This window comes from Lonchura striata, chromosome 1A (genome assembly GCF_050655825.1).
Source record: "Lonchura striata isolate lonStrDom1 chromosome 1A, ASM5065582v1, whole genome shotgun sequence".
Lineage (NCBI taxonomy): Eukaryota > Metazoa > Chordata > Aves > Passeriformes > Estrildidae > Lonchura > Lonchura striata.
Window position 1 is genome coordinate 51,108,662 of NC_140741.1, and position 24,449 is coordinate 51,133,110.

The 24,449-nt window shown below is 36.7% G+C and overlaps 1 protein-coding gene across 14 annotated transcripts in view; it reads left to right on the plus strand.

The window, feature by feature from the left end:
* Positions 1-24,449, plus strand: part of NAV3 (neuron navigator 3) — a 518,378-nt gene that overhangs the window by 406,263 nt on the left and 87,666 nt on the right. For all 14 annotated transcript variants that reach the window (XM_085568751.1, XM_077783527.2, XM_085568750.1 and 11 more), the window contains 3 exons: positions 1,741-1,849; positions 3,640-4,023; positions 7,305-7,424. In XM_085568751.1, the coding sequence (XP_085424877.1) occupies positions 1,741-1,849; positions 3,640-4,023; positions 7,305-7,424 (613 nt within the window). The remainder of the gene's footprint in view (positions 1-1,740; positions 1,850-3,639; positions 4,024-7,304; positions 7,425-24,449) is intronic.

A 24,449-nucleotide genomic window follows, 5' to 3' on the forward strand; every position in this document is an offset into this window, starting at 1 on the left:
GTGGGATCCATTGATTGCCAGTGCTTTAGTGAACACATCTAGCACAGTTGTTACTTTTTAGAAACACAGGAACAGTTGTAACTAATTTCACTGTCTGCAGACATTTGCCTCTAGTAAGACACTATGTGTAAGAATGTACACAAGTAGTTTATTTTATGAAACTAAATGTTGTGAACTGACGTGGCCTTGGGGTGTGGCTTGAGAAGAGAGAGTTTGGAGAAGTGCAGGGCCTGTATCCCCACTTTTTTTCCATCCTACCCAGGAGTTGATCCCACTGTCAGTTCCATGGTGCCAAAGCAGACATTCATAGACATTAGCATCATTAAAGCACCGAAGAATTTTTTGTGAGTGATGAAATAGGCAAACATTTTCCCAAAGGACTGTTCGGCTGCAGCGAAGAGGACAGAAGACACAACCAGGGCAGGGTAGATGGTAAAACCTCAGAATGGCATTGCTGTGAAAGCTGGTTTGACATTAAGCCACAACTGCAGGTTATGTTGGCTAGTTCAGTGCATCGTTTGCCTGTTGAGGAGAAATTAAAGTTTATATAGAATTTTTATGAAATAATTTATATCCTTTTGATGTTAGAAGCTGAGATTTTTCTTAGCAGCGTACAGAGTGTTTGGGCAATAGGGCTTGACTGCAGGTCAGTGAAGTCTGTCTGTGACGTATGATGTGATTGATAAAAGAAAGAAATTATTTGCACATCAAGTTCAGCATTTTATATTTAACTCTAATACTTATGTTTCTTGCCAGCCTTCTTACAAGCAACAGATATAGGACATGATCAGAAGTAGAACACTAGCCTTGAATAAATCATAGATTTTTGTCATAAAATTTCTTTTGAAATTCTCTTGTTGTTCAAAAGTAAAATGAATTAAACTTCCTTGAACTATGAATTTCCTAGAAAACCTGCATTTCTGTTTCTTTGTGCATGACCACTGGAGGCTTCTTTGAGGTTTATGATGTTTCTCTTTTGTAACATACCATATATAACTTCTCTCCTTCTTTAAATTTATTTTTAATTATATGAAGTAAACATTGTTCTGGATGTTCCAGGTGAAGTTCTGAAAACCTCATTAGCTGAGATATGAGACTAGCTTTTCACAATGGATCCTGAAGGCTGTTGAAACCTCTAATTGTATAAATGATGAGTGTGCTTAGAGTGTTCAGATTTATATCCCAAGAAGCATATTTTCTTTTATCCCATACAAAGAATAATGTCCCTCTTCAGGAAAGCATTACAGTCCAGGAAAGATGCTTTATTAAGTGTTTTACTTAAGAAGTACTTTGAAATAGCCTGTGTTAAGGTTAAGTGAATGCTGAAGAGTTGTTCTAAGAGTCATCCTAGTTTTTTTCTGCAATGACAGATCACAGATTTACTGTGGCTTTTTTCCTACTGAGTTATGTAAAATGTCAAGGACTAAAAAGGGACTTTATAATATATCAAGTGGTCTGGGGCTGCATCATGCCTTGATTACAGAGGACAAAAATCCCAATACTGTAAATCAGAGTTTCATTAATAGATTTGGGCCTTAACGGGGATATTTTGGTGGGTTTTTATACATACCACATGTTATTTAGAAGCATATATGTGTTTTATTAATGAAAGGATGAAGTTTTATTTTTTAAAAGATTGAAAGATATTTGTGCATTTTCAGCTGGATACATATGTGCACTTTATTCAACCTTATAAACTCACATGCTGAAGTATATGCTGTTTTTACTGTTTTCTTCCAGGGGAAGACCCTGAAACAAGAAGAATGAGAACTGTCAAGAATATTGCAGACCTGAGACAAAATTTGGAAGAAACCATGTCCAGCCTTAGAGGGACCCAGATAAGCCACAGGTATACTGGATTTGTGTAGACTACTAAAAATATGGACCATGGGAGAGTATTACTAATTGCTGAATGAATGAGAAACTTGCAAGGGAAAATTATCTATGACACTAAACTGCCTTGGCAACTTACATGTGACTTTAATATACTATACTGTCAAAGTGTCTGATACAGTCATTCATGAAGACAGTTTTTGTTTCTTACACATTTATTTAGAAGCTGATAAAATTTGTTTTAAGTAATTTTATAAGTAGATGTTGAAGATGAGATCAAATGAAAGGAAAAATCTAAATGTAAAAAAATAAATATGTCAGCAATGAGAAAAAGACACACTGGTGTAATGTTACAGTTTTGAGCTCTCCAGGTCTTTTTTTCCTCTCCTTCCCTTGTTTTCCTACATGAGCTCTCTTTTAATTTTGTTACAGATAAACCACCACCTTCTGATTGGTCCCAGGGGTCTCTGCTAATTTTGTAGCACACAAAACATGTATCAAGTATTACATGTATTATTTTCAATCACAATAAGTCACACACTTGTATGGTGGATTTTTCACCAAAACAGTTTTCCTACAGCACCTCACATACACAGATGAATAAAACCTCTAGGGTCAATATTCTCTTGTTTTAACCTTGGTTAAGATACCAGGTGTTTGGCACTGTTCCCACAAGTAGAGGTTATAGAATCATGGAACCATAAAACTGTTTCATTTGGAAAAGACCTATAAGATCACCAAGTCCAACCATTAACTTAGCACTGCCAAGTCCACCAATAAAGCCTGACCCAAAGCGTCACATCTACAAGTCTTGTAGATACTTCCAGTAATGGCGACTCCACCTCTTCTCTGGACAGCCTGTTCCATTGTTGGTCAACGCCATCCATCAAGAAACTCTTCCTCATATCTACTGTAAACTTCCCCTGTTAAAACTTGAGGCCATTTACTCTTGTCATATCACTCATTATCTAGGAGAAGAGGCCAGTCCCTATCTGACTGCAACCTCCTTTCAAGCATTTGTAGAGAGTGATAAGGTCTTCCCTGAGCCTCCTTTTGTCCAGGCCAGTCCCTCAGCCACTCCTCATCAGACTTGTGCTCCAGACTCTTCACCAGCTCCATTGCCCTTCTCTGGACACAGTCCAGCACCTCAATGTCTTTCTTGTAGAGCCCAGAACTGCAACTCCACACAGAACTGGACACAGGATTTGATGTGTGGCCTCACCAGTGTCAAGTAGAGGGGGATAAAAATTTCGCTGCTCCTGCTAGCCACGCTATTTCTGATCCAGGCCAGGATGCCATTGGCCTGCTTGGCCACCTGGGCACACACTGGCTCATGTTCAGCCACTGTCACCAGCACCCCCAGATCTTTTTTTGCTGGGCTGCTTTCCAGCCACTCTGTCCCCAGCCTGTAGCACTGCATGGGGTTGTTGGGACCCAAGTGTAGGACCCAGTTTCTTGGCCTTGTTGAACTTCATACATTTGGCCTCAGCCTACTGATTCAGCCTGTCCAGATCCCATTGCAGAGCCTTCCTGCCCTCCAGCAGATCAACACTCCTGCCAAACTTCCTGTCATCAGCAAAGTGACTGAGGGGGCACTCAATCCCCTCATCCAGGTCAGTTATAAAGATACTAAATGGGACTGGCCTCAGTACTGAGGGCATGTACAAGCATATGTGTGCATATGGTGAAAGCACATACACACAGAGAATTTTTAAAACAAATACACTTTCCTCCAGCCTTCACTTTTCTTGATTTCTCAGGAACACAGAAAGCACAGTTCACTGACTTCTCCATTTTGTTTGGCAGCACACTGGAGACAACTTTTGACAGCACTGTGACAACTGAGGTGAATGGGAGAAGCATACCGAGCTTATCCAGCCGATCGACCCCTGTGACTTGGAGGCTGGGGCAGGCCAGTCCTCGGCTGCAGGCAGGAGATGCTCCATCCCTGGGAGCCGGTTATCCTCGCAGCAGTGCAAGTCGCTTCATCCACACAGACCCTTCTCGGTTCATGTACACCACCCCACTTCGCCGAGCTGCTGTTTCTCGCCTTGGAAATATCTCACAGATTGACATGAGTGAGAAGGGGACTGGTGATTTGGACATATCCTCTGAAGCAGACGTTGGTGGCTACATGAGTGATGGAGACATTCTTGGGAAAAGCCTGAGGACTGATGATATCAACAGTGGGTAAGTAGCACTTTTTCCCATTTGAACTAATGCATGATTGGTAGAAGGATTTTTCTAAACATTTTGGCACACAAGCAGAAGTTGCATTATAGCTGCAGTATCTAAATATACATATAAAAAAAATAAACCTTTTATCTGCCAGTGATACTCTCAGCTGCCTTCAAATTCTTTTCTTCTCCTTTAACATCAAATGACTTTGCTGTGAACTTTGAGTTCCACTATTACTTACTGGAAAATTCTGGTTGTCCTATGAACCAGCATTTTGCATTGCTTTCCTTGAGGAAAAGAATGCACCAGTATTTGGCACTGGTGAGGTACAGCATTGGATGCGGCTGATGAAAAGCAGTTGTTGACAGCACTGACTTTCTGTCTTCACTTTAGATATTGTCTAGCATAGTCGTTGTAATGGGCTTTTATAGTAGGTTTTCAAATGTGAATATAATTTGAACAGCAGCAATATCTTTTCATAGAAGAGCAGTTACTCTCTTAGTATATCCAGGAAGAAGAATCACAATTATTTTTGTTTGCTCAATCAATTAGGGTACTACAATTTGAGGTACTGCATTCCCTGTATTTTAAATTCAGCAATTCTTATATAAATCTAATAACACAAGTCACTTCAGTCCTGTGTATGTTAGGACTCCTAGAGCATCATTAAAAAATAACAGCCATGTTACAATTTTACTTAAATTACTGTTCAGTGTTGGCATCTCAAGGCTGCTTGCTGACTGGTGTAACACTATGTTAAATAGAAGTTCCATAGAGTACCTGGTCATGTTACACCACACTGCTTTACTCTGTAATTTCAGAATTCTTGCTGTCAATCTAATCTCTTAGTTTGAAGTATAGCTATGATTAGAGAATAGTGGGGGATGAAACTGAGTATGATACATTCCTAAAGGCAAATCTAAGTCTGTGATCAAACCTCTCTCTAAAGTAGTGTCTCATCCCAAGCACCATCCAAAGATAGATCTCTAGAAAAAGCATCATTTTAAATAAAGCATATTCCTGTATCTCCCTGGTCTACTTTTTCAGTGATCTGTGTATGGAGCGCTGCTGACAACATTGTCCACGTCATTAATGACTGTCAAGCAGGATATCATATTTATACATGCTAAAAAAGAGAAAATACATATGGAATATACGACACTTTAATGTCTGTGGACCTCTTATAAAGGAAATTTTAATGTTGCCTTTGACAGATGCATGGTATTATTAAAAAATTTAAAAAAGGGAATCCTTTGCAGTGCCTCATGGGTTATATTAATTAGCTTATCACATTAAAGGGTGAATATAGTCATCTTATGTGACTTTGCTTTGCATCTGTAATAAGGATAACTCAATAGATAGTAAGTTGCTCTGTGCTCAGTTAACATTTTTAGGTGCAGTAAATGTTAAAAACAATTTGATAAGCTCAGAAATTTCAGGATTCACTGAGGCATGTAAAGTCTTATCTCCTTTATGCCTCTTCCATTATCAGTTTAATTACTTTAAACACTTGGGGAAAAGAATGCAGCAATAATTAGAAATTAGTGTGAGGATGGCCTGTTGCACTTGTCAAGTCTCTCCTTACTTATAGAGGAAAAAAAATACATATAGTTTGGATTGCATTCAAGCCACAGCTAAGTTCAATATGCAATTCTAGAGCTGTGGAATCTATGGATAATTCAAGGCTAGCTAAATAATCTGTCAAAAAAGTCTGAATTTTGTCTTTAATAAAAAGATTACTATAATATGTAAATGTGGCTGTTAATTTGCCTTTGAAAACAAATGTGAAGTTACCTTCTCCAAACTCCAGATACCAATGCTTCAGAAATACTTTGGCAGACTGCCAGAGAAATCTTCCCCATGCATTAAAACACCTCAGAGTTTTGTTGAAAATAATCAAAGGAACCCTTTGTGTTTTAATGCACTTGAGGTTGCCTTCATCCATACTGCCACCCAGGACACCATGCCTTCTCAGACTGGAGCAACCACGCAGGGCCCTACTGCAGCTTTGCTCTCAACGCCTGCATCTGTTCAGCCGCCCCAAACCACATGGGTGGAAGCAGAGGCAGAGGCAGGTGCTCCCAGACTACTGAATTGGCCCTCGGGTCTCTGTCACAGATGATTTCAATTAAATCTGCTCTCAGAAGGAACCACAGGGAGAGGGCCAACAGAACAGCTGGAGTAGAAGTAGTGTGTGTGCATGCCTTGGTTGGTGATTGGAATTCTGTTTAATTCCTAAAGTTAAATGTTTGTGTGTTTTGTATGCATGCTTAAACTCAAAGGTGTGTTTATGTGGTACCATTTCATGGCTCAAGGAGAGCTTGTGTTAAAGATTGAATCATGAATAAACTCTGGGAGATCATTTTAGCTATCAGCCTAATGTTGGGACTACACCTATTTCAGTAAGTCTGTATTTTATTTTGAATAGGTTCGGTGAGGTACAGAATTTTTTTTCTGAATATGTATGCTTCTATGTTCAGTGCCATACATGTGCATGGTCCTTCAAAAATAAATTTATGCTAATCTTGTTGGTAAATTAAAGTTATCAGAAAATACAAGAGGGAAAACAGAAAGAACAAGAGCCTAAGAGGGAGGTCAGTTTAACAAAAGGTCCTTTGAGAATATAATGGAGAAGTCCTGTAGGTAAGACAGGTTGGTGATGCTGCTCCCTTGTAAGTGCCAAGACATCTCAGAGAGACAGCCAAACTGTAGTAGACATTCCAGAAATTATTGCTGCTATTTTTAATTCATAAACTTTTAATGGATCTCTAGTGAGTAAACAGCACTATATTCACTTTTTCATTCATTAGACATGCATAATAATGTGAAGTAGTGAGAATCAAGTAAAAGGACATGCATAAAAAATACTCTTAAATATCATTCTAAGGTCTTTAGTGGATATCTCTTTCATACCTGAATAATTGGATCCCAACAGCAGGGCCTATGAATTTGGGTTCCTAATTCCTTGGGGTTTTAGCTAGATTGGTGTTTCTTGCACCTGGTGCTATTTTTTGGCAAAACCACAGTATTTAAAATGTGCTTCTGGACATACTTGAGGACTTCAACCTAAAAGTATTTTAGTAAAAGAGGTTGGCCTGTAAGCCATCACAAATGCTCCCAGAAAACAATCTCCCTGTGCCAGACACATAAAGTGGGAATATTTAGTATAAGTCTACCATATAATAAGAAACCTTTACCTTAAACATTTGAATTTCACAGGCCATTAACTTTAAAGTGAAAAACGTTGCCAGATGGCTGCATTTCCCACTGATTGACCACAAATTTATTTTCAGGTACATGACAGATGGAGGACTCAACCTATATACAAGAAGTCTGAACCGAATACCAGACCTTGCTGCCTCTCGAGACGTCATCCAGAGAGGGGTTCATGACGTGACTGTGGATGCTGACAGGTAACAGAGCTTTGCTAAGTAAAAACCTGTTTGAGCTCTATAAATATTTTGCATCCTTTGTACTTGCTGAAATATCATACAAGGAATAGGAAACAAGCTTCTGAGGCTGCAAGTTTTCTGAGCACCCAAAATAGCAAATACCACAATGAGTGGGGGAAAAAAAGCAAATTCCTCACATGGAAATGAGACTCAGGAAGAACTTTTTGTTGTTGACGTATATTAAGAAGCCCAGACCTTATTTGCAATCTTAAACTTCTGAAATGGGACATGATTTTTACAGGTTGCCTTATCAGTTGATCAGCAAAAGGAATATTCACGTGATCTCTAGGCAGCAGGCAGCTTGTGTGTGCCTGGTGACATGGTTCAAAACATACATTTGGATTTGGCTAGAAGTAGAACAATGGTCTTGTCTACCTGTTTTGCCCTTTGTAAGTATCAGAAGAAGGCAGTACTGGCAAGTAGTGAGAAGTGAGAATTGAGGTTCTATCCCATTGTTTGTACGGTGTGAAAAAACAAACAAGTCCATCCTGCCCTTATATATGGGTGTCAACATAAAAACATGCTCCCACTAGTATGTCTCTTTCTTTTCCTTAAGCTTAAAGTAGATTCATATTGGTGGTTTGTATCCATATCTGAGAAATAAAAATTCATAGCCCCACTTTTGCAGAACTTGGAGCTGTCAGCTCTGAGGTTTTGGTCAGACCATCATAGAGATAAGGAACAGCTGTGACATTTGGCAGTCTAAAATATTATGGGGTCGATTTGAGTGCCCTTGTTTTAAAATCCTTTCTTTTAGGAAAAAAGAAAAAAAAGTATCGAATCACAAAGGAGGCAAAGGGGAAAAAAGTTCACGGAGTCATTCTGGTTTTATACACCTGGCAAATTAATTGAAGAAGTTCTAGGATATTTACCTAGGTACGATATAATTTTTACTTTTCACATTTTCTGATGAAAATGTGCTTGTGAGGTAAGTCAGGAATACTCTGCGTTGGTCAAGCAGTGCAAGCAATGTGTCAGGATAAAGGACATAATTGTCATCTAGGAAACCAGTTACTTTATAAAGAAGCTTGCTTTAGCTGACATCAGAGCATTTGTTGACCTTGCAGAAAAATCCTATTTTAGATAGAAATTCAAATGAACATGGATAGGTTCTTTGGAATGCAAGCATTGACATGATGCAAAGACCAGTGAAAGTGTACAGTAGGTGTTTAAGAAAATAATTTGGATAGAACTAAGGCAGTAACAGAAGGAGAAAATGAGAAATGAGATGTGGGCAGGAGGGACTTTTGTGGGGCTCTGTATGTGAGAACAGGAACCTTATGCTCAAAGTGAGAGAGAGGGTGGAAAATTTAGAGGCTGGCAATCATGTAATTAGAGAATGTCACTACTGCCCACATTTTTGTATGTCTCTCTGTTTTCCCTTGGGAGTGAAGCTATTATAGCTCTTCCCACCATGCAATATTCACACCCAGGTTTTAAACCTTGCAGATTTCCCCTGGTGGAAAAGAAAAGAGGTCCAAAATAAGGGATTTTAAACTTTTTTAAAATATTCCTCAAGTTCTAGATGCCACTCAAATACTGGATGCTTATTTGTCTTAATGTAGGTATTTGTTCTCTACAGTGTGCAGGTTCATACATATTTTGCAGTCTGTCATCTACAAATGTGAAGTAGAACTTCAAATAATGACTGCTTTCCCTTACACAAAGAAAGAAAGCTGGATTCCTATGTTCCTCTAAACCCTCTAAATGAGGTTTCATGGTATATACTATTTTAATATTTAATTAAAAGGTTTTTCATAATGCACAGGCATGCAGTATTTGGCTATTCAGACAAACCATAATTATGGCTATTCAGACAAATTCTGGCATTTCCTAACATTTCAATACTTTACTTTTCCAAACTTTATCATTCTTTGTGGATATGGGGGGGGGGGAGGGGGGGGCTACATATAAGTGCATGTTATTCCTTGAGAAAGTAAATAGCTGTTTAGGAAATGTAAAATGTAAATAATTTTATGAGTTCTGATGGTAATAAAACACATGCTTATCAAAACTGGTTGAAAAAAAAATGGTGGTAGGTAGAAAAATTTGTTTGTTATGATTTTTAAGAATGTGTGCCACATTTATGATGTGAAATCAGGGGGAAAAAAGCAATAGAGATTGCTGAGACTTTGGCAGGGTAGGCTTCAGTCTTTCACAACAATGTAGGTACCTAAGATTTCATCTAATCTCACATAGCCATTTACAACATTTTTTGTCTACTCTTAAAATAAAATAATAGGGTTTGTGTTACAGCTTCAAGGTATGCCTTGCCACTGGGATAATGAACTTCTGTGAAAGAGGATTATTCTCCTCACTCTCATCCTTGTAGATATGTGAAGGACATGTACATTTTCTCTGTGGTATCATTACTATAAACATTTTTTATAATTGGCATGATCTGCCCTTGCCTTTCTGTTATAAAGGACTCTGCTGGCATCTTTTTTTCAGGCAGAAAATAAACTATATGCTGCAAATATAGTATTTACATTACCAAACAGGAGAGAAGTTTTGGTATTTTGCCCATTACTAGAGGCAGAACACTTCCTGACAGCAATCCCATGTTCATGAAAACTCAACCTGGGTTTTTCTGACAACTTAAGTTAAAGCTTCTGCTTATACTTTAAAACTTTTTCTCTTTGTGAGCTGGCAGTACAATATTCTTTAGAAATGTGGACTGGTATCTCCAAGGGTAATATTGTTTCTGGTAAATTTATACTTTCAGATCTTTTCCTGGATCCTGTAAAAAGACAGGCAGGTCCCCAGTGTAATGACACTGAATTTTTTCAGAGAGCACCTGTATCTCCACATCTTTCCAAAAAGCAAAGGATTGAAGGATCTCCATATTGGAAACCTAGCCTGGGAGAGCTCATCTCTATAATAACATTGAATTGCTCTTTGAACAACTTCATAAAAGCTAGTCACAAAGTCAACTTAAGCCAAGGCTTAAGTGTTGCTTGCATAAACACATCAATGCAGAAAGTAGTACAGCAAACTTGCTTGTTCTGGTGAAGGAATTATAAAGGCTGAAAGGACACTGGCAGCATCAGATGTCAACAGTTGTTTCATTAAGTGTTGTTTTTTTGTTTGTTTGTGGGGTTTTTATTTGTTTGGTTTTGGTTTTGTTTTTTTTTTTTAATAAATGCCTATTCCTTCCAATTTACCTTGTTTCAGTTGCCACAAGAAATTAATCAGAGAAGATGGATTTTCTTTATCAGGTTTAACATGGGATATGGCTAAGAGAGTTCTCAGTGGTATTATATTACATTTCATTTATTGTCCTGTCTACTTCCTCGACACTCTAGCATTTGCCTCCTGGGACTTGTAGAGGGAGTATTTGAAGAACATGCTTGAATTTCAAAGCCTTTTTCAAAGTAAGATGAGCCAAAAGAGGTTAGATATAAGCACAGAGAATGAATTATGTTCTTTGGAAGAATAAGGTTTGTTGCAGTGTTTCCAAACCACCCTGTGATGTTCATGAAAACTGTTAAGGAAGTTTAAAGGAAGCCCTATTAAAAGGGGATATAGCTCCACCGAGTTCAAACATTGTCCTTCCACTTCCTATGCATGCAGAATTCAGTGCAGTGTGTCATAAGCCACAGCTTTCTTCACCTTCATGAGTCAACATAGGTTGTACAACCACTTTCCCCTCACGTCCCCTGAAGGCAGTATTCTTTCTCTTTTACCTTTCTTTTGGATGAAACCCAAAGCTTTAAAGTTTATGCTGCTTAGTGTGCTTCTATCATGACCCACTTCAGCTACTTCACTGTTGAATTGAATCTGAGCCCCTGTAATACAGAGTTCTTATATATAGGAGTCTCCCAAATGCTTTCACCATCTGCCACATGTGCAGAAGATTTGGCAGTTATCTCAGACTAGCTCAGGCTGGCCTGGTTGTTCTCAGCCAAACCATAATCACCATAATACATTATTAATAATAATAAAATAATTCCAGATTTTGCCTGTAGTTTATTAGCTAACTTCCTGCATGAATGACTGTAAGTCTTCTTCTGGTGTCTGAGTAGATGAGCCTTGAGTTGGAATACTGTGCTTTTGAAAAAGGAACTTTTCCAGAGTTTAATTGGCATTGAACTGGGAGCTGTTTCATAGGGTTGGTTGCATCAGAAAAGGCTGAGACATCATGAACAGTAACTTGCAATCCAAAGAGAATATAATGCCTGTTCTCCTATTGTACACTTCTAGAAGGCCATTGAAATTTCTGCTGTCGTGTGGAATTTACCCCATTGGGATGTTGCTAAATGGAGGGGCATACTTTGCTTTTTGCCTTTCTATCCAGATTAGTCTCATGTGTGTTTCATCACTGTACTAATACTGTGTTTTCTGCTATGTGTTTCTGCAGTTTGGTATTGATGTGACCACTTTTCTGCCAAGTTGCAACTATTACTTGTTCAGTTTGCTGCGTCTGGTTGCAGAGCAGGATTTACTACGAATAAAGGAAATATATATGCCATAGAATTGAACTATTCACTGTGTGCACACATTCAGCTATCTACCCTTTCCTTTGTCTGCCAACATTTCAGGTCTCTTCAACATTGGGTACATGTGTCTATGGCAATAAATACCCATCCGACAGGTAGGAAATAACAAAACACAGAAACAGATATAGGTTCTTCTTGCTGTCTAAGGCTTTCTTGGGCAAAACTGAGTTTTGCTGTAAAACCTCCCTTTGTAGGGAGGCTTCCAATATCTTTGCATCTGCCTTCACCACTCAGTATGCCTGTGACTTACTCTGTTCACAATCTAAAAAAGTCATTGTAGGTCTTAAAGTCAGCATTGTTCATGTAGTTGTGTGATCTGCTATAATTTTCTTGGTTGTGATTTTATAGTATGAATAAGTTCTTAGGATGTTGGAAAAAAAATTAAGTATCTATACCTCACTGTTTTTGCAGTTACTATTCAAATACCTATAGAAGCCATAATTATAGTATCTCTCTTGTGAAGCAATTTAAATTTTAAAGAGTTTTTTACTATTATTGTTCTCTTCTATACTTTTAATCTTCTCTAATCTCTTTTCACAGCTGTTGCTGTTAACATTTCCCACCATTTACTTTTTTTATTATTCTCAAATGATCCTGCATTTTCATTGTCTCTGGTGTAAATCTTTCCTTATCTTGGCATCTGCTAGGCTATCAAGAAAGTTACTAGTTAGAAGTATCTATTTCAGTGTGTATCTTGGCCTTTATTGTTTCTGCAAAGTATGGATGCTAAATTTAAGTACCTAGAGCATAAATATGTGTGTATCCATGCATGAAGGGCAGAATAATTGTGTCAAAAGGAGCACTCCTGGAGTTTTGGCTCATTATGTTGTTAAGTATTCAGAATTCTTTGAGGATGAATTACTTATTTTTGAAAGCATAATGAGAAATAAATTTTTCAGTAATACAGTTTTGCACAGTATTATTAATTTAGAAAGAATGTTATTTGAATTAGTATGATTTGTTTCTGGTCATGCTTCAAAAGGTCAGGATTTGAGCAACACAAAATAGGCAAAACAACTGGACTTTGATCTAATTTTGGGAAGTTCACCCTTCCTTACTCACTTTAAACATCTACTGTAATTGCCCATAGAACCACAAAACATGGAAACATTTACCAGCTGTGTGGTTTTAGGTTCAGACACTATATTAATATCAGTGACATAAACAAAATGCATTGTTAGCGTGCTGTCATTAGTATATTAAACTGTCATGATCCTGCAACATCATGTCTGCAGACACATTTTTTTGCACCCAGCTTACATAAGAAAATCACACTAAGAACAGGCAAAGGTGAATGGCAGATATTTACTTTAAAACAAGACCAGGCTGCTAATGACAAATTGAGTTTTCTCTTTTTGAATTTTTTAGTTAGTGGAAGAAAGAGGGACAACTAGTTTCAGTTTAGATTAAAAGGGGATTATTAGAAAATAAGTATTTAAATGTTTGCAGGAATACATGACAACTACATTCTCAAGCCATGATAAATGAGCTGATCATATGGTTTGCTGCAGGTTTACTGAAGCAAAGGCTGCCTCTTTACAGATGACATGTATAATATTCTCGTAAATGTACTTTTTAAAAGTAGATGGTGTGGAGCCACGTATAAATGGCATGAAATCTGTTGGCATTTCTGCTTATTAAGAAATATGATTTAATACATTAAAGGTCTTTGAGGTGAGGCAGGATTTTATCTTTTATTAACAGAGTTCTAATACTTGTCTTCAGGCAAAATGTAGATGGTTTATTTTGATTGCAATCTACTTCTGAAGAGAGTATCAATGTATTTAATAAAAGCTTTCCAAGACTCAGCTTACAGTTTCAGCAGCAGCAACATTTTGGACTACCACTGTACTTCATTATTACCAGCAAAGACTACTGTATTCCTCTTTTTTTTTTTTTAGAATAAAGCATGGGTAGTATGATTTAAATCATTAACCAAAATACCCCAGGCTCAAGTAGCAAATTCAAGAACTTGAATCTCCCATGTGATACCTACTTGATTCCCAGAGTCAAGAAACAAATTAATTTCTTTAATATGTCTCAATTAATTTGATGGCTGGAGGAAACAAATACTGACATTCTATTCTCCTGCATGGCTATTTTTTAAAAAAAATCATATTGACACTTGTAATAAAATAGCTGCAATTGATATTACAGTTTTAACATTAACAAGTATGTGGTATCTCAGACAGAAGCCTCATAAAACTGGATATAAAAATACAGATTTTGATGATTTATTATTGGAGATAAAGCAGTTCATGATCCCTAAAATGTTTTTTGTTCTAAATTTTCTGAAAGATACTTCTTTCTTGGTTAGGTAATTTTTTTTAATAACTGTTTTTGTACTAGTTGCAATCTGGACTGAGGTATTGCCTGCTTGTAAAACAAAACATGAATTATAAGAACTTTCCAATTAACCCTTTCATGGAAAGCAATTACTTTGTAAATTAATTTGTAAATAAAAATCCCTTGCCTTGGATTTATTAGGTATAAGTTTATTTCAAATAAAATATGATTTTGGCAACTTCAGCAGAACTCTAGAACAATGAAAAGCAGGTAAAAATGGAGAGCCCCATCAGGATGGGCTTTTTACACTCAAGTGATGTCATGAGAAAGGGGTTAAATATACTGTTGTTTTGTACACCTGCACTTTCTCCTAGTTGACAGGTGGAAAAAATAGTTAAGTGAAAGGAAAAATAAATTTAGATTAAACTAAACATCTAAAGTGCAAGTTCACTTTGCTACTCAGGCTATAGGACTGTTTAAAGCACACGAGGAAAATTGAAAGTTTTTGACTCTTTCCTTTGCAATGTGCTGCTCTTGAAGAACAATGGTGCTGCTCTTTCTTGGGCCTCCAGGAAAGCAGCAATGTTCAATACACTTTGGAACTGAAATTGCATTGCAAGGTAACTTTATCATTAGTGGTTAAAGATAACTGGAATCCAGATGGAAACTGGTTATGGGTTATCTATTATTAAATAAAATGAAAAGAAAGATGTCTCTAAAGCTGTGCAGGTTAAAAAACATGGGAGCTTTTTTATTTTCTTTGACACAGAAATAGACTTTGAACACTGTAGGCTGGCTAAAGAGTGAGTTCAAAGGGAGAGAGCATGAAGGGAAAGCTGGCAAGAATACACGTGGCTGACAACCTGCCAGCCAGCACATAGAATACCCTGTGCTGCAGGCTGCCTGCTGCAGAGCACAGCATGTGTTAACCTTCCCTTTTGGGGGGAAAAAAAAATCCCTTCATTTGCTTATATCAACATTTTACTTATAAATCTTAATGATGTCACCTCTGAGTCTTTTGATGGAGAGAGAAAAAGACAAGCCTCCCTCATCAATCTGTTCTCCAAGTACAGTTGTTGAGGCTTCCTGCCCCTCCTGAGCCCTTTGTGACAACCTCGGCTGCACACAGGGAAATGTTTGGTGCAGCAATATGCTAGCAGTTTGTTTTCTTTTGATGTAACAGCACTAATCTCATCTGTATCTAATTGTTAAAATATTAAGTCTTCAAAGATTTTCTTTGTAAACAAAAGATTGTCATAACAATTTAAGCAGTATCAGATGTGTAAATTTAGAGTGAACCCTCAATGAATACTACAGAAGTTTTTTTGCAGAAGGATACAATATACTTAAAATTCAAACATGCTTAGTGGACTGTATAAAATAATCTAAAATACATTATTTTAAAGAGATTTTAAAGCCAGATTTACAAAATTGAATTTACTTTAATAAACAATAAACTTTTAATCTCTTATCTGTGTGCATTAGCTTTAATTTTTGATGTGCTAAATATTCCATTTTATTCCTTTTGAATGCCTTATACTCTAGTATGTTTCATTCTCTAGAACAGAATGTAAAATGGCTGCTAACTCTATCAACTGCTGTGAATGTAAATTCATAAAAGGAAAAATTCCTTTACTGCAGTTTAAATACATGGATAGTGTTGGAAATAATTGCATTGCCCTGGGAAGTAAAATAACTATTAAAATAGGTGTTTGTCATTCCTCAAAATGTTTTATCTAGAAAAAAATCTTACTGATACAAGCTAGTGTCTTTTATGTTTAAATACCCTACAGTTTTTGATCAGACACTTAGGTATACTGATCTAGAAGTGAAATTAGAGTATTTCAAATTGATAGGATTTCAACCAGTTTCTGGAACAGAAACTACAAAGTCAGAAAACCCTAAGTTATGTATTGCATATCTTCTGAGAATTTATCAGTGCACAGATTCGTACTGATAGCCAGGACATAAAAGCTGATTTTTTTTTTTTTTTTATTCAAACTGGAAATGCACACACAATTTTAATAGCATTGTGAACTTTAGGAACAAGATATGAAAAATAAAGGTACTTCATTTTTTGAAATCAAGTCTAGATTTTTCTCTAAGATATTTATTTACTGATTTAAATACTAAAGTAGACAAATTTAATAAGTTGTCTGGAGGACATGTACTGCTTTCTGAGAAACCAGAGATCAGCAAAGGTGTATAATCTTTGTGATTTATGAACCACTGCCTAGAAGCCCCTATCTCTGTCAACCACCAGAGTGCTAGACATCTAGCTTTTGGGTTATATTAAGATGAAACATAAGTTCTGGAAAATTAAGAAAAAAAAATTTTTTTTCTCTTAATTTTAAATAAAATAAATTGTAATAGAGTACTGCAGTGAAATGACAGCCTGTCACCCAGGGATAGTTCGTAGTGGAAGGGGTTATATTTTAAAGTCCTTTACAATGATTTTCCTAAAATGGAGTTTTTCTCTATACATCAAAGTTATTGAAAGAAATTGACATTTTTTTTAAGGCTGAGGAATTATTATTTTTCCTTTTTGAGTTAAAATCATTCTTCTTCATGAAAAGAGTTGCCACTTATAACCCAAACGTTCTGATGCATAGTAAATAACTGAATTGTTCTATTTTACAAATCTTTGTCCTTTGTTCAGTATAGAAAAAAATTTATGAACCCTTCTTTAGTACATCTTTCTGTTGAATCATTTAAATTAATGAAACCAGCCATACTCTTGAGAAATGGATTAATATCAAGTGTATAAACTAAATGCAAAATCACATAGGAAAAATAATTTTGTGTATTAAAAACAATAGATGTTGACAACAATAATTTAGAGCCTTCCAGATAAATTTTGAAACTTAATATTCTAACAAGATTTTTAATATCATTCCCTCAACATGTTATTTTCAATAAAATTATCCACATATTTTCTATTGAAATGCATCTGTTGGATTGAAAATGACCAGGCTTTTGTGTGTGTGTGATTCCAGCAAGCCAGTGAATTGTAGACTAGTGGTAAGTGAGCCCCAATAACTCTGAATGAATTTCTGCAGCTTTCCATGTGTAAGGCTGCAAGAACAGCCTACATCACAGAAAATTGATGATAGTTTATTAATTTTGGATTGCTGCCTTGGTGATGTTTTGTCAAATTCTTGGACTTACTGAAGCTATTTGGTCCAAGTCAGCACAAAGGCAGTAAATACTGAAGATAGCTGGTTAGCAATGCCCCATGTAATTTTGGTCCTCAGTCTGTAGTGGGTTTGACTACTGCTTATTGAGGTATCCATAACTGTTTCCTTGACAAGTGCACCTTTCCTTTAACTAGCCATGAATCTGCTACAAGGGAGAACTGAATAACATGATATTTGCTGTCTTAAAGCTGAAAGGAAATTCTCCTACTTCGGCTACCAGTTTCTGAAAAACCACCTTCTTGTATTTGATTAGCAGCTTTGTGGGTTTTGTTCTTGGTATTTGCAAGGAGAAGCTGGCATAAAAGCCTGAGATAAATCCTAAGAAGACTAATCCAAATTAAGTATCTCATATCTGGTTTTATAGGAGTTTTATTTGAAAACCTCAGATGGGTTATGAAGAAATAAGTACCATCTGAAAAGAAAAAATAGGAAAGTTTAGGCAAAATAAATAAGAATGTTTTGATTAAAATAAATGAGAATTGTATGTAAGCTAATAATTTCAGGATGGCTTGCACTATGGAGGTTGAAAAGCTATAAATAAAAGTAGATCTTCAGAGGCAGTGTTAAATCTTTACATATTTACTATTCATCTTTGAGGCAAACAGAAATGCTTCTGAGTGAACTTTAAACAACTGAATTTTTCCCAGTTAATTGTTTTCTATTTCACCTTTAAATGTTTTCCCAAATATTGTTTGCAGAAGCATTCCATAATGTAGAAATTATGCCAAATGTGTTGTCAGGTCTTTCTGAATGGCACATGATTAGAATCAAGAGCTGAATGCTTAAGCTGCAGATGTAGAAAATTAAATTCTTTTTTCATTTGACCCTCGAGAATTTCCTCAAGAAATTTGTGGATTAATGTACAAGTCATAGAAAGCCATATCTATTTAAGGAAACTCAGTTACACATGAATGTTACTCTCCTTTCCTGTCTTTTCTATTTCTGATAGAAAAATAAACCCCATTATGTTGAACAGCTATGACTTTAGAAGATATGGGATGGTCTGATGAGAATATTGTGGGTTTGTAAAGTATTTAAGCATCCGAACTTTTGCTATATGTACTTTACTATTCAGTTCCAGTGAAAAAGATGAAACAGCTCCTACACTTCCTCTCCAGTGCATACCCTACATGCAATACTCTATTTGCCATTCAGAACTTTCCAAAAAGGATTATATAGCACACTCTAAATACTCTTTACACATCACCAAAATGATTTAATGCTTTCCTTAGCAGCTCTTCAGGATGAGTTTATGTAAAAAGGGCAGTCAGAAAGTGACCTGCTGGCTGGGCTAAACCAGGAGCAGGTAGCTTCCAGAGACAGCAGAGAAGGGCCTTCATCATGAAGAGGCTGCAAACTGTGTTACTAATTATGTATCAAAGCAGAATTACCATACATCTCTTAACACCTCAAGGTCCTCTAAAGAGACTGCTGAAATTGTGCATAAAAGGTATCAAAAGGGTACTAAGGAGACTGCTGTTCTCAACCATGTTCATAGTGTGACAGGCACAGTGTCTGTGCCTGCACGGTTGCCCTTCTGCTCCAGTTTGTGTGCCAGCAACATTAGGCCCTGCAATATCGTCATTCAGCTCAACTGGGTTATTATTATATTGAGTGCTGACTTAAAAAAAAAAAAAACAAGTATGTATTTTGTGTTTAGCTCTAGCATGGATGTTTTGACTTCTTTTAAAGCAACATGATTGGCCTTTTGTTGCAGAGGATGTTGGCCAGGTGCAGAGAGAGTCCTAAGCATCCCTGCAATGCTCCTGGCAGTTCAGGGGGCCTTTGAGCTCAGCAGAGATGGTGTGGTTCCCTGAGCTTCATGCCCCAGCACTTGCCAGTTGTTACATGTAGCCAAATGATTGCAGAAGAACCCTTTGTGATGCTCTCAATTGCAAAAAACATTTCATTAAATGCCATTTATCCCCAGATTGTGGAAATCCAGACATGGCCTGGAGGCATCAACATATTCTATGTGCAGTTGGGATGGAACAGGGAGTTTAACCTGCAGTAGCTGAGTATAAAACTCAAATGCAAGTACATGAGGAGAACTGTATTAAATCTAAATAAATCACTGCTTATTGTGTCAGAAATGGAAAGACATCACAATAGCACTTGCAAGTAATATCCTCTAAAAAAAAAGTGGTAAAAAATTTACTGATAGTTTTTCTTTGTGCTACAGTTTCAAAGTTCTTTGATACATATTTAGCTGCCAGTTTGTAATAAAGGCTCCAGTTCCATCAGGACTTCATGCAAGCCCTAGGAATCAGCTGGCTTCTTATTCTAATCAGTGTAGGAGCTCATGAAGCTAATATTAGAGGCTCTATAAAAATGTATGGCAGCAACAATTTTTCAGAAAAAATACATAATTGAAGGTGCGGTGTGTAATAAGTTGCAGTCTTTATACATTAATTCACTTCAATGCTTTAATTTTCCATTGATTAAACAAGGGATAGGCTTTTTTGGTTTCCCAGTATATTTTAATTTTTGTGTTGTTAAAGGACTTATTTTTGGCAGAGAAAAAAATAATTTTTTGGACAAGAACATATAGAACCATTCATGCATTTCCTGAAAGCCAGTATTAATGTTGATGTTTCTCTATGCAGCTCTTCCATCTGCTGTTTTTCTGTAAATTCCAAGAGAATCTTAGAAATGTTTTCTAAAAAAAAAAAGTGTCACTGGTAAAGCAAGGATTTCTTAAGACCAGACTTTTGGCAGAGTTTTAATTTTTTCTTGTTGGAGATGGATTTTTTTAAACATAAGCATCTACCTCAGTTATTTCTGAATTACTGCTAATTTAAAGTTAGACCCCCCCTTCTTTAATGGGTTTCTCTTCCTAGTGCTAGTTTTTTCTTCTGGTATTTTTATAAAACCTTCTGTATTCCCATATGGGTAGCATTACTTCACAATGCTTCTTCTCTGGTGTTATCTCTTGCCTGCAAGACTTGTCTGAGGCCATGTTACTAATTGGTTTCCTTCCCAGTTTTCTTTTGCAATAAAGGAATTTTTTAATCTTTGGACTTTTAACTCACTTCGGTCATTTCATTTTCCTTGCATTTTTCCTTTTGAAGCAGTATTGAATTCCATTACACCTCCTGGGGTGTCTTTTAAGTTTAACTGGCTGTCCTGTATTCCAGTAGTTGTGTTCTTTGGGTTTTTTCACACTTCCAGCTAGTTTCATTCTTATACTCAATGTCAGTTGGTTTGGTTTGCTTGTTTGTTTGACCAAAGAAAAATACACCAAACTCTTTCCTCTGGTTGCACCTTTCTAGGATAGACTATAATTCAAAATAGACTCTGATTCTGCATTTTAATAGGTATTTGATTCTATTAGTTACTCAGCAATTAGCTATAGGCCTTTCCATAGTGATCCTCTCTTTTAAATTTATTGCCACAGTGGTTTTGATGGTGAGATTTTAGGTCACTGATGGTTCCATTTTGAAATTTTACTATTTTTTCTGTCCCTTTCTGTCTCTGCAGTAAATATGAGAACCTGCTTTTGCTGTTCAGTTACATTTATGAAGATGATTACCACTTGTTTTCCAGACTGGTTTTGTTGTCTTACCTTTTTTTTTCCAGTGTACCAATTTTCAGTAGCTCTGACCTCTTCCATCTTATCTTTCAATCTTTTCTAATATCAGAGTAAACTTAAGTGATAAACACTGGCTGGACTTTGGGAGAGAGGAACAGTAGTCAGGAATGAGAAAGCGCTGCAAAAGGCTGTTGTCAGTATTCAGTTTGGAAAAAAGTCTTTGACATACTGCTGCTGATGTGGAACATTCAAAGAATTATTTCGGCTTTTGCCAAGTGGGTGGTAACAAATATGGCAGCCAAGAAGTCTGGAGAGTGAGATGAGGACAAAGTTTCCCAAGATGGCAGCAACTTAATTCATTGCAACAGACTTAAAATGTTTTTGCTGTCTGAAGCTATATTTTTATTTCATCTGTCACTTGCTAGCTTGCTCTCCAACTTGAATATTACATCTATTAATGTAGGAAGTGGGGAAAGTATTTCATTGCAATGGGGAGCTTTTAAGCTGGGATTTTTTTTTGCCCTATATAGTGAAGCCATTTATGGCCACCTTCCATCTTTGTTAGTGACTCACCTCTGAAGCTTAGTAGTCTAACTGGAGTAATGAATAGGCTAAAAGAGATATGCTATATTGCTGCTATGTCTTCCTCAAGATTTCTAGCTGATAAAGGGGTTTTTTAATTTGTTCTGGTTTGGGCTTGGGGCTGTTATTTTTGTGTGTGTGCACAGACAAGCAATGGTCCTGCTTTTTTGTCTTTTTTGGCTTTAATGGAAGATGACATTTTTGGGAGATGAGAGAGATTCAGGATGCTGGGGTGAGATCCTGGGTGATTGGCTGATGTTTGGCAGTGATTTTCTAAAGCAGCTTGACTTCCCTCCCTGACTGTGATCCTGGTACATTTACTGCTATAAACACAGATAGCCAGAGGTCCCATTACCTTCTCAGCAAAAGTTTGTTGTGTCATAGACTTAGTCATTCAAGTTCTAAGCCTAAGATTTATTTAATTTTTAATATGAAACATTGATAAGTTCCAGCTAATAGTTGTGGAAGCAATCAGCCATTTTGTATGCATATTGCCATATGTATAATTTAAATGCAAAGTCTTCTTTGCTTTCTCAGACAGAATAGCATATGTTTTATAGATTTTTTTGGAAAAGGATGAGTATGCTCTGGGTTTCAGCCAGACTCTTTGTATTATGTGCAGGTGCTTTGGGACTTTAATAATTAGAAGATCTAATAAAAGAATCAGAGGATAAGCCAGGAAAATTGCTGCAACATGAGTTCTCTTTGCCCTTACAGAAACCAATCTTTCCTGTTTCACCTAACACAAAATTGGAAACTTACAAGTGTATTTCAGCCCAAACTTACAGCAAACACGTAACAGAATTGATTAAATCATTATTAAGTAGCCTCTATTTCAAGCTGCCTGGATTTAATTGCTTTACCTTGAAAAATAAACACCAAAATCCCAAACCAAATAGTGAGCTATAATTGAACAGGCAAACAGGGTAAAGGTCTGAGGTTCCTGGGTTAATACTATGTCACTTACTGTTTTTAAATTGTCTTAGAACAGTAAATCTACACAGACTGTTTCTTTTTCCCTAGACTGACTGAAGAAATGGATATGCTTTTTGTTGTAGGGAACTTTTCAGAAGGCAAAACTGTGACTTTTTTCTTTACCATGTCCACCCCTAAGTCACACAAGATTTGAGCAAACTCAAAGTGTTGCTTTTCTGTTCTGCAGAAAACCCATCACTGCAAATCCCCAATCAGCACATTCTATTTACATCAGCATTCCTATGCCTACATGTGTCCTGCCTGCAGGTGCTTGCCCAAGTGGTGTGAGCATGTGCTCGTGGTACACACCCATGAGCCAGTGTCTCTCTGCGTGTGTACGGTGAGGGATCAGGTTCTCAGTGGAGGGAGAAGTGGTGTTCAGAAGCTGTGCTGCCTCCTCATGCTGTCACCATCTGTGCTGGCTCTTTGCCTAAAGCTGGTTGACTTTGAGTATCACCCTGAAAACAGATAGGTGTTACAAACTAAAAGGTTGTGTCCTTAAGTGGTTAGCAATGACACAGGATGATAAGTTTTTAGCTCTTGAAGGTTAAAGTATAAGGCTTGTCTTAGGAAGGTAATGAATAACTAGTGACACTATGAGCCAAGGAGAGAAAAAGGAAGTGATAATGTCCTCCTAGTGATATAGATATGTTCTCCAGGTGATTAAAGATAGAGTAAAATTATTCATCGAAGAATTTTGCAAAGATGCATTAGGTTCCAGAAGCTATTTTGGCTCTTCCAGTCTGATAAACTAGATAATTAAAAATTTACTCTGACAATGTCATTCGGATCTGCTAATTATTTACCAATTCTATCTTGACAGCATAGTGCTGTATATTAGACCTAATTTACATTATCTCTTGCTGTATATTTCAGAAGTAGAAATTAGCAAGCAGCATATGCTGATATTTTCCTTTTGTTACAATTACAAAGGAAGGAAATATTCTATTATCATTCTGCCATCACCAGTTTTAGGAAATATATGGTATTTAATATTTTTACCTACATGTACAAACATTCCCTGATACTCTGAACATCCCAGTGATGAGTATTTTTTCTTATTTTGAAATCAGGGAAACAGAAGAAAAAGAGCTGATCTTTTCTTTAAAATTTAAATTCTAAGTTTTGTAGACTAGCTATCAACCTTTTAAATCCTCTAAAGTTAAGTTTTCAAAAGTCATATACCAAATTTCTCCTCAAAAGTATCCATACATTGCCTGTGCTTTTTTTCTGCACTGTAAGAATGTATTATTTTTATTAACTGTGATAGATCTGCCCTTTACACCCTTACTTCTCATTTTATTAATTATGCAAGCAGCTTCTGTCTGGCTTCTTCATCTGCTTTTTTGCTTAGTTTTTGCATGTAGTCACCACTGATGCTTCTATGCTTATGGTGGCTGTATTCCCATGCTCTCATGTCCTACACACTATGGAAATTACAAATATTCTGGGGCAAAGATTTTAGTTGCATGTTGCTCCAGTGTGCAGGGAACATATTCAACTAAATTATTTGAGTGTTATTTCTAGAGGATACCATAACACATCTTACAGTAACCATTACTAAAGATCATCTGACACCACTCCTACAAAGTTAGCTTTACAGCTATTATTCAAATTCAGTCCAAAACATCACCTCAATGATTCAGTCATGCTGGGTGCTGTTCCTTTTCAGCAGACTTCTTTCTTAAAATGGCATGCCTAAAATAGATGGAATAATTCATGAAAAGATAAATTGAGGGTATTTTGTACTGAGATAGTAGGGCTGTGAAATTAGAGATTTGGATTGGAAAGCCCCTTTGTTTCACCGTGTAGTCTAATTCAGCACTGTTGCTAGATAATTGTATTTGGCTGTTCTCACTTGAATATTCTATTTCCTATAGACAAGATTTTATGTTATGCCCAGAGCATCTTGTTA